At 34.8% G+C, this 18,871-nt stretch overlaps 1 protein-coding gene across 2 annotated transcripts in view; it reads left to right on the top strand.

Moving 5' to 3' along the window:
* LOC132701629 (leucine-rich repeat serine/threonine-protein kinase 1) overlaps positions 1-18,454 on the top strand; it is a 53,132-nt gene extending 34,678 nt beyond the window's left edge. For both annotated transcript variants that reach the window (XM_060669745.1, XM_060669746.1), the window contains 10 exons: positions 3,250-3,580; positions 3,672-4,344; positions 4,897-5,355; positions 6,214-6,355; positions 6,858-7,090; positions 7,145-7,340; positions 7,417-7,603; positions 13,069-13,317; positions 13,370-13,676; positions 17,860-18,454. In XM_060669745.1, the coding sequence (XP_060525728.1) occupies positions 3,250-3,580; positions 3,672-4,344; positions 4,897-5,355; positions 6,214-6,355; positions 6,858-7,090; positions 7,145-7,340; positions 7,417-7,603; positions 13,069-13,317; positions 13,370-13,676; positions 17,860-18,213 (3,131 nt within the window). In that variant the 3' untranslated portion in view covers positions 18,214-18,454. The remainder of the gene's footprint in view (positions 1-3,249; positions 3,581-3,671; positions 4,345-4,896; positions 5,356-6,213; positions 6,356-6,857; positions 7,091-7,144; positions 7,341-7,416; positions 7,604-13,068; positions 13,318-13,369; positions 13,677-17,859) is intronic.
* Positions 18,455-18,871: the final 417 nt, after the last annotated feature.

The following is an 18,871-nucleotide window of genomic DNA, read 5'->3' as shown; positions in this document are numbered from 1 at the left end:
GTTCTAGACTATATGTAGCACATTGGCAAACTTCAATATTTATTACATCTAACCTCATATCCTTTATCGCAAAGTGAATCGCGCAAAATATTAGGTGCACTACAAGTCAACCCAAACAATGTCTACAATATTAAATGAGACTTTACATAAAAAGAATGTGTTCCCACAACTTCTTCATTTAATCAAAAATGAAACGTCTATTATTTTTTTCAAAGAAACTAACTGAAATACTATTTACTCGTTGTTTATAAATCAAACTTGCTGACGTTTCGCCATTCATCCTGTTGACTTCTTCAGACCTTAACTGAAACTGGCTTGCATTCTACTCTGTACCTACTTATATATTGTTTGATTGGAGCAGAGTTAAAGGAGGGGTATGAACATTGTCTCTGAGTCGCACTTAAGATTGTTTAGTTGCTTATAGATTTCTATAGTCTTGGATTTTTCGTTAGAAGGATTGATTTCATGTAATAATTTTAGTTGTATCGGATAAGATTTGACGCCCGGTTTTATGATTGTGTTCAGCAATTGCTGATGAGCTTATTTGTCGTAGTCGTCAAAAATTTCTCCGAGATTACTTAGCCAATTAAACTCTATACACCCTAACATAAATATTACCATTGAATTAGAAACTAATGGCAATCTTTCATTCTTAGATATTCTTATCAATAGAAAATCAGACCTAACTTGGGTCATTCTGTTTACAGAAAACCTACTACGGACACAGGCCGATACCTTAATGCATTGTCACATGACCAACCTTCTAAAATCATTGGTTCTCAACTCTCTTATTTACGGAGCCGTGAAACTCGAGAAGACAATGAGTCCGGAAGCAACTATTGTCCTTCCTTAGATTCAAAACATCACTGACCACATATAAAAAGTTTTTGAGAAATATAATGTCAAAACTAGATTTACCACTTACCGAAAAACCTCTTCCATCTTCCATCTATCAGAGACAAAATTCCGTTTGAGATACCAGGAGTTTACAGCATTCCATGCAGGCGCGACAAAGTATATATTGGAGAGACCGCACGAACAATATCAACTAGGCTCAAAGAACATAAAAGAGCCTTAAGATAAAGACAAACTCATCAGCAAAATTCTTACATACAATCAATTCTTCTACCACCGACAAATACTAAAATCTATAGAAATCTCCAAGCAACCAAATAATCTTAACCGCGACTGAGGTGTTTACCTTTGACCAATATGGAAATCAGTTATTCGAGACAGTATTCATGCTCCAACCTTCAGCTCCGCCCCCCTCCAACAATATATAAGCAGGTACAAAGTAGAATTCCAGTGTTAATTAATCTCTGAAGAAGCCAACAAAATGATTGGCGAAACGTCAGCAAGTTCGATTCATCAACAGCCGACGCAGTTTCTTTGAAAAATTATAAATATAATTACTTATATATTATATATATTACTTATAGAAAAAGAATTCTTGCAATGAAATTTGCAATAAAAAATTCTTTTGAATTAATCAACAAAAATAAAGATCAAAATCCCTTCTAACGCAACACTATTGTCTTTTGATGTACAAAACTTAGTTCCCAGTATTCCACTTATGGATGTGATAGATTTAGTAGATTTCATCCTAACTCGGAAACAGGTTAATCCATTGGTGAAACAAGATTTATTAGATTGCTTAATAGTATCTTTAGTCCAAAATTATTTTGATTTTAATGAATAGATTTACATCTCTAAAGAAGGTTTGATTATGGCAAACCCACTTAGTCCTTTGTTAGCAGAGATTTTTATGAATAATTTGGAAAATATCATTCTAGAAGTTTTTTATATTGGTATAGATACATGAATGATGTCTTTGCTTGCTTTGTTGGAACGGAGAGACAATTGAATTCTTTTTTAAATTACATGAACTCATTGCATAATCGTATAAAATTATTAATTTTTTAGACTTAACTATTACGAAAGCGCAAAACAAATTAGATTTTTCAATTTATCATAAACCTTCACACACGGACACAGTCATACAGAACAGCTCAAGTCACCCTTATACACACAAAATGGCTGCAGTTCACTCTTTTATACTTCTTCTTAATACGCCACTCTCAATAGAAAATTACAACAAAGAACTTAATATCATTAAACAAATTGCACTGAACAACGGCTACAATTCGTCCATTATAGATAAAATTTTTAATAAAAAACAAATTCAGACAATAGTAAACTCTATTTATCCGAAACCTAATGCAGAACACGAACAATTAAAAACAATTACATACCTAGGGGAACCTAGTGAAAAAGTTTCAAAACATTTGTCAAAATGTGGTTTAAAAATAGCTTTCAGAACTAACAACACAATAGGAAAAATTTTAAAAAGCAATAAAACGAAATATTCAAAATCTCAAAAATCAGGTGTCTACAGGTTGAAATGCGGATCTTGTCCTAAAATTTATATCGGACAAACAGGTAGATCCTTCAAGAAACGGATTAACGAACATAAAAGAGCGTTTAAAAATAATAGTCTAGATTCTAATTATGCTACTCACTTAAACACAGAAAAACACATTTTTGACATCAATTTTGATATTTAACATGCAGCCACAAAAAGTAGAAAATTAAATTTATTGAAATCCATGGAGATTAACAAAATGAGGCATTCAAATTATTATTGCTAATCGATCAATTAGATTTAAATACCTCTTCATTATTAAACTTAAATTCTCACAATATTAATTAAGGTTTTATGGTCATTTTTCGGTATATATAGTAGTAGTTTGTACATATTACACAATTGTCATATAAAAATATATAATTTCGTGAAAATCTGAACTTTTAGTTCTTATTTATTTTGATGAATGGATTTTCATCAAGTAAAAGCCACTTTACTTATGATTTATTTCTTGCAAAAGAGTTCTTCATAGTTTTCAACATTTAAAAGAAGTCTGTACAGTTTCAAATCGTCAACGAATTTCTTATATTGACAAAACTTGTAGCTTTATTCGAACCATATAAATTATGAATAGTAAGAATCCCAGATGGGAACGCAGTGGAACTGCAAACGAGGAGGTTCAGACTTAAGAGTTTGAGCAAGCCGGACAGGACTTTTGTTAATTTGATAATTAAAGTTAACTTTATCAAAGCTCTATAAGCAAATATGAAATCTGTTTTAAAGTATGGAAATTTTTTAAAAGAGGAGCCAAACTATTAGCAAATTGTAAAGTCATTTTAAAAATTAATATTTTAATAGTATGTTGTTAAAAGGATATCATTTTGCAGAACCAAAAGTTGAAAGTGTACAATACCAAGTAATGACTAAACGTTCAGATAAATCATTAACTCGCTTGCTGCTGATGTCTTATTTCCCGTCTGGATTTTGGTCAAGATTAATGTCACGAATACTGGCCGACGACTCCATTATTGATATCATTAGGTCGTTTTTTATATTACCGAAGGAAGCTGCCCAAGATTTGCATTTGGCTCGACTGCTTGATCTTAAAGCTGAGTGGGTGTTATGGCAAACAGGCTTCCAGTTGAAATACGGAGATATTACATTGTTTCGAATGAAAGAATTCTTGCAAGGAAATGCTGCAAATTACAAACAATTGAAGTAAGCGCGGTTTTTTCCTTCCATTTGTTTCTAACATTATTATGGTTATATTAAATTACAATTCTAATGAAAGGTTTCGTTTTTATTCCAGATTTAAAATAAAACAAGACGGTGCTTGGTGCGATATAGATTTACAAAATTCTTCGATTTTGGAGATATACTTTCCATTTGACTATTTAGTGGTAAACCCAATATTTACAGAGAATTCTGATCCCAATCAGTATAAAATTAAAAATCAGCTTGTCATTGAATGCACAACGGAATCGCCAGCACAACTATTGGCGTTATTGGTTGATCATATTGATATCCTATTAGAGGACTGGTATCCCACGCTGGGTACTCGCTTTGTTCACACTTCAGAAGGAAAATTTTTAGTAACCAGGCTCGTTCCCTGCCCCCAATGTTTAAACCAAAGTTATTTGGACAATGAGAATAATGATTTCAATCAAATGAATTACCCAACGGTAGAACGTTTGAATTTAGAAGCGGAAAGCCAGTTAGCAAACCAAGACTTGTTCCGAATTAGGAAATCCCAAGAGTCATATACCTCAGAGTGTGATAGTGGTGTGGGGGCTGAGTCAAGTGTATCTAGCCGCAATGTTTCTATGGAAGGTCATCCGCTACTAGCAACAGATGAAACGTTTGAGAAGCCGTCACACTATTCGTGGATGGTAGAAGAATGCATTCTAGCCGCTTATAGTGAAAAGAGTGTAACCTGCCCCAGTCACGGTGATATAAGTCTGTCCAGAATTGCCCCAGATACAGTAAGAAATATATTTTTTCTTATAAAATAAAATAGAATAACATTTTTTTCGCAACTATGATATATACAGTAACTCACGTAGACATAGATATTTTAATATCACGTAGACGTTTGTATTTTCATATTCTGAATTTGGGCGATGAGTATATATCAGTAGCGAGTGTAAAATTATTTTCAAATATACAAAGTGTGTCATGTAATTGTGGGCAATATCATCTTTCTTATTTTAAATGTAATATGCAATGTGTTGTTGCTTTTTGGAATTCGAAATAAAATTGTGAGAAACCAAAGCGAACAGTTTGTGAGATATTTGATGTGCTCTTTAAATAATGTTAGACGCAGTACTCGCAGTTTAAAATAAAGTTACTCAATCGGTAAACAACTTAGAAGCGACATTTATACAGGAATAACATTGTCGATTAAAATATTTTCGACTCTTGTTAAAAAAATGCTAGAGAAGACTTCTGCATTTCGAATTTTGAACATCTGATGAAAATATTGTCTGTGCATCTAATGTTGGGATTCGATTTTGACATTCGCGTAAAAATTTCAGGTGTTCCTCGATTTGGGCGAAAGATATATAATAAGGCCAGAAAACATCAAAAGGGGCCGCCTTTTAGGGCGCGGAGCGTTCGGATTTGTTTTTAAAGGTACCTGCAAACTGAGAGGTTCAAATAACATTATTGATATTGCCATGAAGATGCTCCAACCGGTTCAGCCTGGACCGAACGCACGTCAGTCAGCGATAATAGCTTATAAAGCTGCCCAGGGGAAATGGGATAGGGATCCGTTGCAATATGCCTGTAAAGCGTATTGCACGGCCAGACAAGAATTGAATATTTTAATGAGTTTAAAACACCCGAATATAGTGCCTTTTGTTGGGGTATGTACGAGTCCTTTGGCGTTGGTTCTGGATTTAGCTCCACAAGGGGCGTTAGATATATTATTGAGACATTACAGAAGATCAGGTTCAAAGATCGGTCCTTACACCATACAGGCGGTTATACTTCAGGTATGTTTCATATACTTTATCTCAAAGCTTATAAGGCTTATAAAGGCAATTATCGAATGCTTAATACCAGTGGATATTTTTGGTATAATGATTAATTAGTACATTATGTTTATTGAGGTTTAATAAAATCAATTATCAACCAAAAAGTAACCTCGCAAGTGAAAAAAAGACCAAACATACTGAATAGTTCCCCAGGATACTATTACTTAAATTATAAACTACTTAGCCAACTAAAAACTATGCCAAATTCTAGCCTTGAATACATTTTGTAAAACCTTGGTAGAATGAAAAAAAAAGATAGACTCTTAAAATTCAAGCATTGTGATCGGGAGCACTGTCAGAAATATAAATTAAATTACCACTAATTATTACTATTTCTAATATTTGTTTGTAATAAGATTGCCTTTAAAAATGTTATATACAATTTTTCTTCCCAGTAATAAACGAACCATGCCGTTCCCGTCGGAATGTCAATAATAAAATGAGCTTCGTCGGATCATATAACTAAATTTTTAAAATTATTTTCGGAATTGACTTAATGTAAATACCAATTACAACACTCTATTTGGCTCTGCGTCATCAGGATGTAAGTTTTGAGATGATCTTGACAATTTCAATCGTATGGTCCAAAAATCTAAATCTAAACATATTCTTTTTCAAGAGTATTGGGGTTTTTGTAGGTAAGGGGGTTCCTTATAAAGCTTCTTGTTTAATGAATCCTTGACTTATTAAACATTCGGGCAGATTTTACTTAATTTGTTTTAAAACTAAGTGTATTCGACGCGACATAACGGAAAAATTACTTTGAGACACACTATACTTACTTTCTGTAATGTTTAATGTCTACAAATGTTTCAGGTAGCGAAAGCGGTGGAGTATTTACATAGGCAGCATATTATTTACCGCGATTTGAAGTCTGAAAATGTGCTTGTGTGGGAAATGCCTCCACCTTTTGTTGATTATCCTGATCATCCTGTTCATATCAAAGTTGCTGATTATGGTAAGATCTACAGACATTTTTCGTTAAATTTCCATCTTATCAAATTGGTCTCTTTAATCATACAAGGACTAAAAATATTATCAATTTAAGATTTTTAATAAATAATTCTGAACTAGTACAAGGTGTATCTACTTTGGTTATCAGTCTTTCTGTCTCTAAATCCAGAACCGGAAGCTGCAGTAAATTGTGTTATATTTTCATTATTCTTACCTTACGATCATGAATTATTCAATACACTTTTTACTTTTACTCAATCGATTTATTAATTATAATTTGTTGACAACACAACTTTCGTAATATAAATATGAACTACATCACAAAGTAAGTGCAGTATAACTTCCTCATTCTTTTAACTACAGGTAAGAAGGGTATTCAAACAGGACACAAGAACATAGCGGGACAGAAAAGAATTTAAAAAATATTTTGGACTTGTCTTTCACCTTGCAGTGGACTTAATCTTTTATTTAATCGTAATTTCATTTCTAAAAATGGTATTTTTCAGGAATTAGTCGACTAACTCTTCCATCTGGCACCAAGGGTTTTGGAGGTACTGAGGGTTTTATGGCACCTGAAATTATGAGATATAACGGTGAAGAGGAATACACAGAAAAAGTGGACTGCTTTTCATTTGGAATGTTTATCTATGAGTTGCTTACCTTACATCAACCGTTTGAAGGTCACGAATCAGTTAAAGAATGCATTTTAGAAGGTGGTCGACCGCCACTAACATACAGAGTAATTAAATTGTCTTTGACCGAAAATACGGATTACCCTTATCAAATTTTGCAGGAGACTTTGTATCCAAGCTATTTCTTGGACTTAATGGTCTTGTGTTGGTCTCACCAACCAAAAGATAGACCTTCCGCTAGTCAAATTGTATCCATCGCTAGTGCACCAGAATTTACTCATTTGAGTGATGTTGTCTACTTAAAACATCCCGCCTCAGTCGTAGCTTCCACCAGTACTGCTCTTACTCATATAACGGGTAGGTGATATAAATAATTTGTCGAGGATTCTTCATAATGATAATTAAAACTAGCTACAGTTGTTTGTGATTTTAGATGATGGACTCTCTGGTTCTGAAATGTGGTTGATGTGCGAGAATTCAAGGGTGGATTTATTATTAGCAGCCGAGCAAAACTGGCAACAATATCATACCATGACTTTGCCTGTTAGGCCGTCAGTCACTTGTACCGTCAGCAATTCCGTGTGGATTGGCGATTGTGCTGGAAAGATTCACGCATATTCGTAAGACCACATAGTTATATTATTCGTTTTGCTGCAACCAGCGAAAAGTGTAATTGTTGAAAGTTATATCAGGTTATTAAATATGCGAGAGAAATGCAGTATCTGAACCCTGAAAAGTTTTGGAAAGCTACAAAAGTACTATTGTTCATGTCACAGAATGGGAAACTCAAGAGAGACAAAAAAAATTAGTTTTGAAACTCAAAAAAGGATAGGGTGCTTACTTCTGGTTGCTTCCATGTATATTAGGACCTCTGAAAATTTGGATGCCTGGTGGCTTATATGCGTATATACTAATTACAAATTACTAGTTTTCCATACTGATTCAGCTGACCCTGCTGCACAGTGGAACAAGCAGCTTATGGTGAAACTTAGACGTCGAATTTTTTCTGTATATCTATTTAATTATCCCATTTTACTCATTTATGGTAAACTTGAAAGATAATACAAAGCAGTCCAATGACATTCTACATAAATATATTGCCTTTGAAAATATTGTTGTAGTGTGTTCGTCGATTTTTTGCCAAATGGATCAAAGTCACTTTTCGAATACCTGAACGTTTTTAATTCGCCTAAATTTTAAATTTCATTTTGTGATGTTCACGCGGCTTCTGCGAGTCGAATCCCGATCGAATTGCCTTGTGCGCTGCAGGCCGGGACTGACCAGGACCGGACTCAGCTTATTTGATTCCCAAACAATTGTAATACAACTTATAAGTAATTATAAAGGTTAATTATCATTGTTATTTCAATAGCAAAAATAAAAATGATATATTATTAGAAACATTTTTCCGAAAATATTATATGAATAAAGGAGCGCTGAACATTATATTTGAGATATTCGGCAAATGTATTAAACCAATCACCCAAAGATCAAGCCAATACAAGAATTTAAATGAATAAAGATTTTTGTTTTGTTTTTTAAGACTATTAAACTTAAATTAAGCTTAACTCAGACTGGTTTGTATTCTGCTCTGGGTGCTTATATACTGTTTGAGGGGGCGGAGTTAAAGGAGGAGCAGGAACATTGTTTGGGATTACTGATTTCTACGTTGGTGACAGATTAAGACCCAAGTCGCTGTTAATATTGTTTGATTGTTTAGAGATATTTGCGAATTCTCGGATTTTTATTTTGTAGAATAATAGATTATATCAAAGAATTTTAGTGTGGTCGAACAAGATTTGATATCCGGTTTCGTAGTTGTGTTGGGCAACTGCTGATAAAAAAATAAACTTATTTATCATAGTTTTAAAGCTCATCCATGTTCTTTTATCGTAGTTGATATTTTTCATCATTTCTCCATTGTAATCATTATCGTATATGCGTGGAATGCTGTAAACCCATGGTGTCTCGAACGAAATTTTGTCCTTAACAGATCAAAGACGTTAAATTTTTTTTGGATAAGTGGTAAATCTGGTAAAAGTGGTAAATCTGGGTTTTAATTCTGGGTTGAGTGATTTGATTTGAGATAGTTTTATGATTTTGGGAACAAGAGATTTGATAATTGATGATTTTTGTGTGTGCGTAAGTTTTCTGTGTACTAAATGACGCAATGTTAGGTCTAATTTTTTGATGAGAATAAAGAGGAAGGGAGATTACTATAAGTACTGAATTTAAATGGTTAAGAAAATCCCATATTAATTACTGACCATGAGGCCAAATAATAAAAGTATTCTCAATAATTTTGGCTTTATATGGAAAGTGTCGAGGGCTTTCTTTCCAAAAGCTGTTGCCTGTTGCTGGAGAACCCATAACTGTTCCTGATATTTGTTCATAAATTTGACCGTTACAAGAAAATATGTTCCAGACAAGAATTTTTCAATTAAGATGAGAGGGTTTTATTCCAGATTCTCGGATATTAATATATATAGTTCACCGATATATGAATCAGTGTGAATCATTCGCTTTTTTTACAATTTTGTAAAAAAAATGCGTAACAATAAACTTAGTTTTCATAGCATATCATTTACTACACTTAATATTCGATGGAATTCCATCAAGTCCGCGCTCCGAAAACACTTCGAACACACACACACACACACACACACACACACACACACACACACACACACACACACACACACACACACACACACACACACACACACACACACACACACACACACACACACACACACACACACACACACACACACACACACACACACACACACACACACACACACACACACACACACACACACACACACACACACACACACACACACACACACACACACACACACACACACACACACACACACACACACACACACACACACACACACACACACACACACACACACACACACACACACACACACACACACACACACACACACACACACACACACACACACACACACACACACACACACACACACACACACACACACACACACACACACACACACACACACACACACACACACACACACACACACACACACACACACACACACACACACACACACACACACACACACACACACACACACACACACACACACACACACACACACACACACACACACACACACACACACACACACACACACACACACACACACACACACACACACACACACACACACACACACACACACACACACACACACACACACACACACACACACACACACACACACACACACACACACACACACACACACACACACACACACACACACACACACACACACACACACACACACACACACACACACACACACACACACACACACACACACACACACACACACACACACACACACACACACACACACACACACACACACACACACACACACACACACACACACACACACACACACACACACACACACACACACACACACACACACACACACACACACACACACACACACACACACACACACACACACACACACACACACACACACACACACACACACACACACACACACACACACACACACACACACACACACACACACACACACACACACACACACACACACACACACACACACACACACACACACACACACACACACACACACACACACACACACACACACACACACACACACACACACACACACACACACACACACACACACACACACACACACACACACACACACACACACACACACACACACACACACACACACACACACACACACACACACACACACACACACACACACACACACACACACACACACACACACACAATATATATATATATATATATATATATATATATATATATATATATATATATATATATATATATATATATATATATATATATATATATATATATATATATATATATATATATATATATATATATATATATATATATATATATATATATATATATATATATATATATAGTTCTAGTTAAAGTACTACTATTATTTTTAAGCTCTGAGTGTGAGTGGCTTGCATTCGAATATTTCAGACCGGAAATGAAAATCATTAATTCCAAATAAATCTAGTTTAAGTACTACTATTATTTTTAAACTCTGAGTGTCAGTGGTTTTTTGGTTTTTGGTAATTTCGTAATCTCAAAAAAGAATAACAGATATATAAAAAGCAGTATTTTATTTCAAAGTATTGGGAATAAAACAATCAAATACTGTTTACAAATCTTCTGCGTTCTTCTTGCGTCGGTTGTTTTTGTTTCGCCAATCATTCTCTTCTGATCTTAACTGAAACTGGTTCACATTCTGCTCTTCTATTTTGATGATTTCTATGATTAGTGAATGTGAGCTGAGTCTCAAAGGCATGAAGGAGAACCTAAAATTCTTGCATGCAATCAATTCTACCAACGAAAAATCCAAGAATCTATAGAAATCTATGAACAACCAAACAATCTTAGCCGCGACTCAGGCCTTTACCTGTCACCAATATGGGATCAGTGGTCATGCCCCCTCAAAATATGAGCAGGTGCAGAATAGAGTGAGAAGAAGAAGAGGAATCCTTAAGGTTTGTAAATAGTGTTATACAGTACCTGTAGAAGTTTTTTGGAAAAATCAGTTCAATACCTTTACACACACTGTAAAATGTTTCTTTTCGAAATTTTCCTTGAAACTCTATAAAATGTAAGTTCTTTAGTTTATTGTAAGTTGAAAACAACCGCTACCACATTTGAATTTTGATCCTTACTACCGCGGTAAACTAGTCATAGAAAAAAGTTGGGTCGATGTACAAAAAAGCTTATTTAGATGATAATTACAACATATGCTACTTCCGCTTCTTTTTCATTCTTTTCTTCTTTTTTCAACACGGTTCTTTGAATACGGTTTCATATATGGCAAGCTATCGCCTGTTTGTCCTAGTAAAGTCTTTCTAGCATTCTTTCTACCCCTTCGGTGGCCTTTCTCTGTATATATGGTATATGGTTCTTGGTCATTTTTGACAGTCTCTCGTAGTTTGTTCTTTCTGCATGTTTATTCCAAAATTTTCTTCTTATTCTAACCAACTTTACCTGAGACCTTGATTTTTCGCTCGCACGCATCTTTTCGATTCCACTGTGCACATCTTTTGCATGGTCTTTGTGGTACTTGATCCTGTCTCTGCTGCATAAGTTAATATAGATCTAACTGTTTTATTATATCCTTGCTTTGCTCTGTGTTTTAGTTATTTGTTAGTTATAGATTTAAATCTTAATCCCTTGTGATTGTACTTTCCACTGCTACTGCAGTTTCGTAAATTAATTGACCTCTTCAACAATTTTCCTATAAAAAAGCCTTATTGTTCCTCTCTTAATTAAATGTTTTTGTCTATTTCTTTTAGCAACACTTTTGTAAATAATTTATATATAGTCATGTAATACCTCGGTAGGTTTGTAAACCTACTTTAAATGTGGAGATTGTTTCTAATCATTGGGAATGTTTCGCTGGTCAATTATATTCTTAAAGAGTGCTGCATGCAATATTTTAAGAAAATTTCCAGTTTCTTAATAAAATTATTTAATTATTGGATAATTTATGTGAATATATCTGTTAAAACTAGAATCGTAGAAACGCAAAAATACTTATCAAAAAATTGTTAGTGGGACAATGTTACCACAATTTTGATCCAATTTATGTTCAAGTGACGAGATGGCTTTTTTAAAAACTTTATTTTCAAAATGCAAATGGAAAATAGAAAACTGACCACGTAGGTCTCACAGTCTCTTCTTAGTACCATCGTGTACCATAGTGACGTCTCAAATCCCACAATGCCTTATAAGTATCGTCACGGAATGGTCGTACATAATGTCTACGTTTCACCTATTACGCTAATTGGAATTTGAAAAACTGGTAAATTGCCAAAATGAGTGTGTATGTTACGAATTAGTATGTTTTGCTAATCTGTTCTTCGTAAAATCACTAAATAAGTTATTATAATTTATGTAAGAGATAAAATAAGTAGCTGTCTTCTCGGAAACTTTCCCAGCATACTATTTAAACTGTAACTGCAATTTTAGTTCTTGCGATGGAAGGAGAATATTTTATTACTCTCTCGAGACCGAACCTAACATTCAAGTGCAGTCCCTAGTATATTTACCGCCACTCAATCGCATTGCCTGCGCCTTGTCCAATGGGCGGCTATTTTTGTTGAATTCCGAAATTAGACCCGCAACGCCAACCGCTGCCGAGGGAACATTCGTAATGACAGAGCTTGGTCTGAGCTCGGGAATCAATTGCATGTGCGCCGTACTCAGGGACCGCCAAGGGTAAGCTTAAAAAATGTCATGTATGCACATATCGTGCACTAATACTTTCTAGGACCTGTGAATTGTGGTGTGGCGGAAGTAACGGCCAAATATCAATTTATACGTTAAAAGATCAGGTTGTGTCGGGTCAAGAAGTCATAAATCATTATCAGCCAGTGATCAACTTTGTGGACGTTATGAATTTGGTATCGATCGACAGTACTGTGTGGTCGTATGTCCGACCAGGTTGTATTGTTTATCAATGGGATGCTATCACAAGAACTATTATTAACAAACTCGACTGTTCTAAACTCGTCCCTTGTTCAGAGAGTTTGAAATCCATTGCAATTGAAGAACACTTGAGTCCTACAAATTGTCAGGTGAGTACATCTAAAAAAAATAACTTGTCATAGTGATGCATTACTACTGTCTTACTAATATTTAGACTTACAGACTCATTGATATTAAGTTATTTTATCCATGGTGGTGTGTATGGTCTGTGTTTAGACAGAATCCTTCCTATCTTTTTAATAAAACTAAATTTAGGACATATGATGCTCACCGCCTATCTAACCAGTTCCCCTATGGTTCTTATGCTTTAAACATTCACATATTGAGACACTACAAATATAATTAATTATTCAAATTGTAGCAATGCACCTCTTTACTGGGGTAAATTTAAACAGTCTAGAGGCAGATGTGGACAAAAACAATGTGTTTTATTCAAAAAGTTTGAGTGATATTCATTTGGTGAATGAAGGTGGTACGATATAACAAAAGTCATATAAATAGGGAAAATATACTTTTTTAAACAGAATATTTTCATTTACTCAACGTTATATTCACCAAAATCTACCTGAAACCGTTTTATTGAACTAGATCTTCCAGTTGCTTTAGGCGTTCTTAGCTTAGGTTCACCTTGTTCCGATCATATTAGGCGCTCATCAGTAACTTGGGAAAAGGTAAATCCATTTCCTTTCACTTCTCCAACATAATGCTTTTGATTTTTCAAAGAAACTTCCACAGGCTGCTATTACTATTAATATTTGCAAGTCTTCTGAGATCCTCCTGCGTTGATTGTTTATAAATTAAACTTGCTGACTGAAACAGTTTCAGTTAAGCTCTGAAGAAGCCAACATGATGATGAAAGTCAATGAAACGTCAGCAGGTTCGATTCATAAACAAATGATGTAGGAGGAATTCAGAAGATTTATAAATATAACTCTTTTAGGCACAATATTTTACCAGCAAAAAGTCGCCGATTGTGATACTTTGCACATAGCTCATATTTGAATTATTCGCTTGTTGATCCACATCAACCAGCTTATTTACTTATTACTTACTTCTTTTCTAAAACTTCCTGTAAATTATCAAAAAAATCCTTCACATTTGCTTCATTAAATGCGGAGATTCTTGCCGTGCCGCTATTTTCTTTTCTTCCTTAATGCCAAAATTGGATATCTCTCCATAAGTAATTTCATTAAATCCTTTCCAGCGGCGGATAATGAGTTATTTCAGGTGGGTTTCCATTTTACATTTCATTTTTTTTAAAACTTCAATTTCGATTTGGATAAAATATTTAGCAAGTGTTTCTTGGACAGATGTGATAACTTTTTGGGACGAATACATTGAAATTGGTGTGTGGTGCACTCTAACGGTCAAGCAGTCCAATGAAACTTTAGCATTAGTGGCGCTAAATTTTAAAATGTCCATATCTGCACCGTTTCACAATGTCCCCCCTCACCACTACTGTTAAAAATTACCTCACTATCAATATGTCGATGTGATTTACACCGGCTTTAGTAAGTCTTTTGACCAAATTGACCACCACATATTACTGCAGATTCTGACCAGATTGGAATCTCTAACGAACTTGTTGCTGTATTAAAATCGCACAACTTTATTCGCAGTCAGTTTGTTGAATTTGAGGGGTTCAGAACTCCAGAGCTCTAATTCAGCGTCATTTCTTTTCATCATATTCATTAACGATCTTACATCGATGCTGAAGTGCACCTCCAAGACAGCATTAGTCAGTGATGTTTAGCTAATAAGAGTGAATCGCAACATTATTAAATGTAATGCTGTTTCTTATTTTCGATCAAAAAATCCATGTCATTTCGGTTTTACAAACCTTCAAGAGACATACTGCGGTACAAGATCTTGGAGTTATGTTTGATGACAGATTCACACTTATCGCTCGTATTGATCAGTTGGTGGTCAGCGCCTCTAGAGCCTTAGATTTTGTTTTGCGAAACTATAAACATTTTTTTAATTAAATGTTGTATTCCTCCTATTTGAGATCTAAGTTGGATTTTGGTTTAATCATATTGCCCCTTATTTATTTCTTGAGCCTGTTCAATGGCTATTTGGCGATTTGGTGTTTACCCTCAACGGGGCATTGATCATAACCATTTCAGTTCAGAAACTTGCCTTTAATTTTAGTGACTTACAGTCGCTATCGTCATCTCTGTTAAAAAATTTGTGTCTAGTCGGCCATTTTAGCCTAAGCTTTAGTTTTTGTTTTAGTCTTGTTACGAAATACAATGAAATCGAATTTTTCGAAAGTATACGCGCTTGGCAACGAAACTCATATCTCGGCAACGGTTGGCCCTAGGGGACCCCCATTGGTACAGAAATGATCAGCGCCGAAAAAAAAAACTTTTTTTCAGTTCTCCGTTACCCGTACTCCGTTTCTCTGTAGACCTGGCAACACAGCCCTCAAATTTGGCTTCTTTAAGGCCGTGCACGAGCTACACAAACCAGTAAAAAATGAGTCTGATCAAACCAAGGCATCCATCTTTTTTTTTTTTTTTGATTTTCGACTGTTTTTTGGTCATGAAACATGATAAGTGTACGAAATTTGAAGCCATCCACTTGAAATTTGACAGATATATAGGGCTTAACTCCGTAACCAAGCCTATTGAAACTGGGGGGGGGGGGGGTCTGGAAGTATTTTTAAAAATTTATAAAACCGCACTTGCGGGGTACCGAGAAATAAATCATTGCTCCAAAATGGTATATGCGATAAAAAAAATTCTTTAACCAAACGACGAGCAAGATCCGGGCCAAAAAGCTTTATTCCCTTTGATTTTTTAAAAATGTACAGGATGCGTCGGCAATTTGCAAAAAACTGAAAATTGAGCTCCCTTTATATTGATAATTGACCATAACTAGAAAGCTGTGATTCCGTTGTCAGTTTCTTTCATATTTCTATATGGACAGCTAAACTTTTTGTATTTAAGGTTTTCACATATTCTACAGCGTGTTCGGAATATTCTGTGTTATATTCTAAAAGCATATCCAAAACAATAGAAATTGAGCGTAGTGACATGTCACCAAATATATATTTTTTTAATTTCAAAAATTTTCTTCGATTATTTTGTCTTCCAAAAAAACATAATTTTCTCAAAAACTGTTCAACCGATCGGCAAAATTTTAGAGCCAGATAATGTGGGAGATCTGGGGCTATGACTCTTATTTTAGGTATTTTTTTGATTACATACAGGGTTTTTCAATTGCGGACAAAAATCTAAAAGACCGTGAAAGTTGTACTTTTTTTAAATGAATTATTAACCTCAAATCAAAATTCGTAAAACATATGGCCAATCGGTTCAAACAGTGTTATAGACCATATCAAGAGTAACAATTTTTGTATTTACGGTTTTCGTCTATCAGATACGCTGTTCGAGATATTTGAAAAAATCCACATGAAAATAGCTGATTGTCACCCCCAATCTAGACGTGATGACGTCATTTACTATTACCACGTACTGCATGGTTTCAGAAAACAAGTATTTTCTTGAAAACCGCTTACGTCAAAAAAAAACAAATAGCAAGAAACGTGGGGGATCCAGGGCCATTATTTGAATCATATACAGGGTGTGCCGTTTATTAGCAAAAATATCAAGAATATCTTAAAAATTTCTGTTTTTGTTGGTAAATTATTGGGAATAAATGAAACACTGCTAAAAATCCGTTAATTTGACTTGAACGGTAAACTGTGTCGAGAGAGAGTTTCAGGTTTCGTCAATTATACAGGGCGTGCGAGATATTTGCAAAAATATCATTCTACAACGCTATGATTTGTACAAATTTGAATATTTAACAAAGTTTGCTAAAACTTTGAAGTTCGGCGAGGCTTGAAAGACTTTTTATACAGGGTGTATGCACAATAAAATTACATCAATTTTGAGAAAGTTCCATAGTGGTCCGCAGGAGGACGATAGAAAAACATTGCGTCCTTTTACCACAAGAAACCGCGAAGCTCTATCTTCTTAAAATAAAAAGCCGCTTCGCGCTACGCGCTACAAACTTGCCCCACTCAGCGACGATTGTTCGAAAGCAATCTTGTTAATCTTAGGTTTAGTTTTACCCTTTATATTTCTCATTATACTTTAAACATTACTTTGGTTGTGCAAAATTTCCTTTAAGTGGGCTCCTAAAAATTGACGCGCATTTCACCCACCAACCTGCACTTACATTTATTGCTTCAAAAGTTCCTGCACTAGTAGCTATGTGCAGGTACATTTTTGTGATTGAATTTATATAATTTTTAACTTTTAGGTGTCAAGCCTAGTTGTATTGGATGAAGAACTGTATATAGGTACCACTTGGGGTTGTGTGATAATTGCCGAAAAAAGTTCCCTCCGTCCTATAACTATCTTCAGACCTTATGAAGAGGAAGTTAAGGTTATTGTTCCTTTGGCTGTCCCCAAAAGTGTTAACGGTAGCCACGACAATACTTCTTTAATCGCTACTATCGGACGCGGTTATCGCAATTTGCTGTCGCGGTACGCAGACGTACCTATGAATCTTAAAACACCAGTTGCAAGTCCGATATCATCTGGGAGTCCATTTATATCGAAACCAAATATGTTCGTTTTATTGTGGAGGGCGAAGCATTGGAATGCATTGTAATAAAAGTAATTAACATTCCGCGAATCAATATTAAGTGATATTTTAGATTAAGCTTATTTTTACGGTAGTTTAGTGACGGTATACAATTTGACCATACATAATATGTAATTTTAGGAGGCAAATTTTATTGGTTGTATCGTGAAAAAGTACAGATCTCAAACTCTTTGTTATTGTGTTCTATTTTAAGCTGTTGTATCATTGTTGACAATTGAAAAAAAAGTTTGAATAAAGCTATTTATGGTGCGAGTGGATATCAATTGCATTTACTTCTTACTGATTAGAGTTTAATACTATAACTGGATCTAAACCTTCAACCTGCTATGTGTTGAGTAGAAAAATAAAAAGGTATTCTGCAGACAAGTAAAAGTACATGATGCTCAAAGACACCAACAGGATGGGATTCAACTAGACACATTATGATATAACAAACGAGGGACAATAAAATATAACCACAGACAAATACAATTGAACTGTTTAATGATACAGGCGAACGGGATTTCCTGTTAATCTTGTAATTTTAATGATTAAACTAAAATGCATAGGAAGATTGAGAGCAGCTCAAGGAAGTATAACAGCCAATTATAGTTAAGAAAGCCCAAAAAGAAACCTTACAAAAACTCCTGTTCTTGGAGGAGTAACTAGGGAACTGCTGAAAGCC

The sequence above is a fragment of the Cylas formicarius genome, unplaced genomic scaffold, assembly GCF_029955315.1.
Source record: "Cylas formicarius isolate icCylForm1 unplaced genomic scaffold, icCylForm1.1 PGA_scaffold_4__25_contigs__length_36172078, whole genome shotgun sequence".
Classification (NCBI taxonomy): Eukaryota; Metazoa; Arthropoda; class Insecta; order Coleoptera; family Brentidae; genus Cylas; species Cylas formicarius.
Note: the sequence above shows the minus strand (reverse complement) of the source record. Positions and strands in the feature narration are given on the sequence as shown.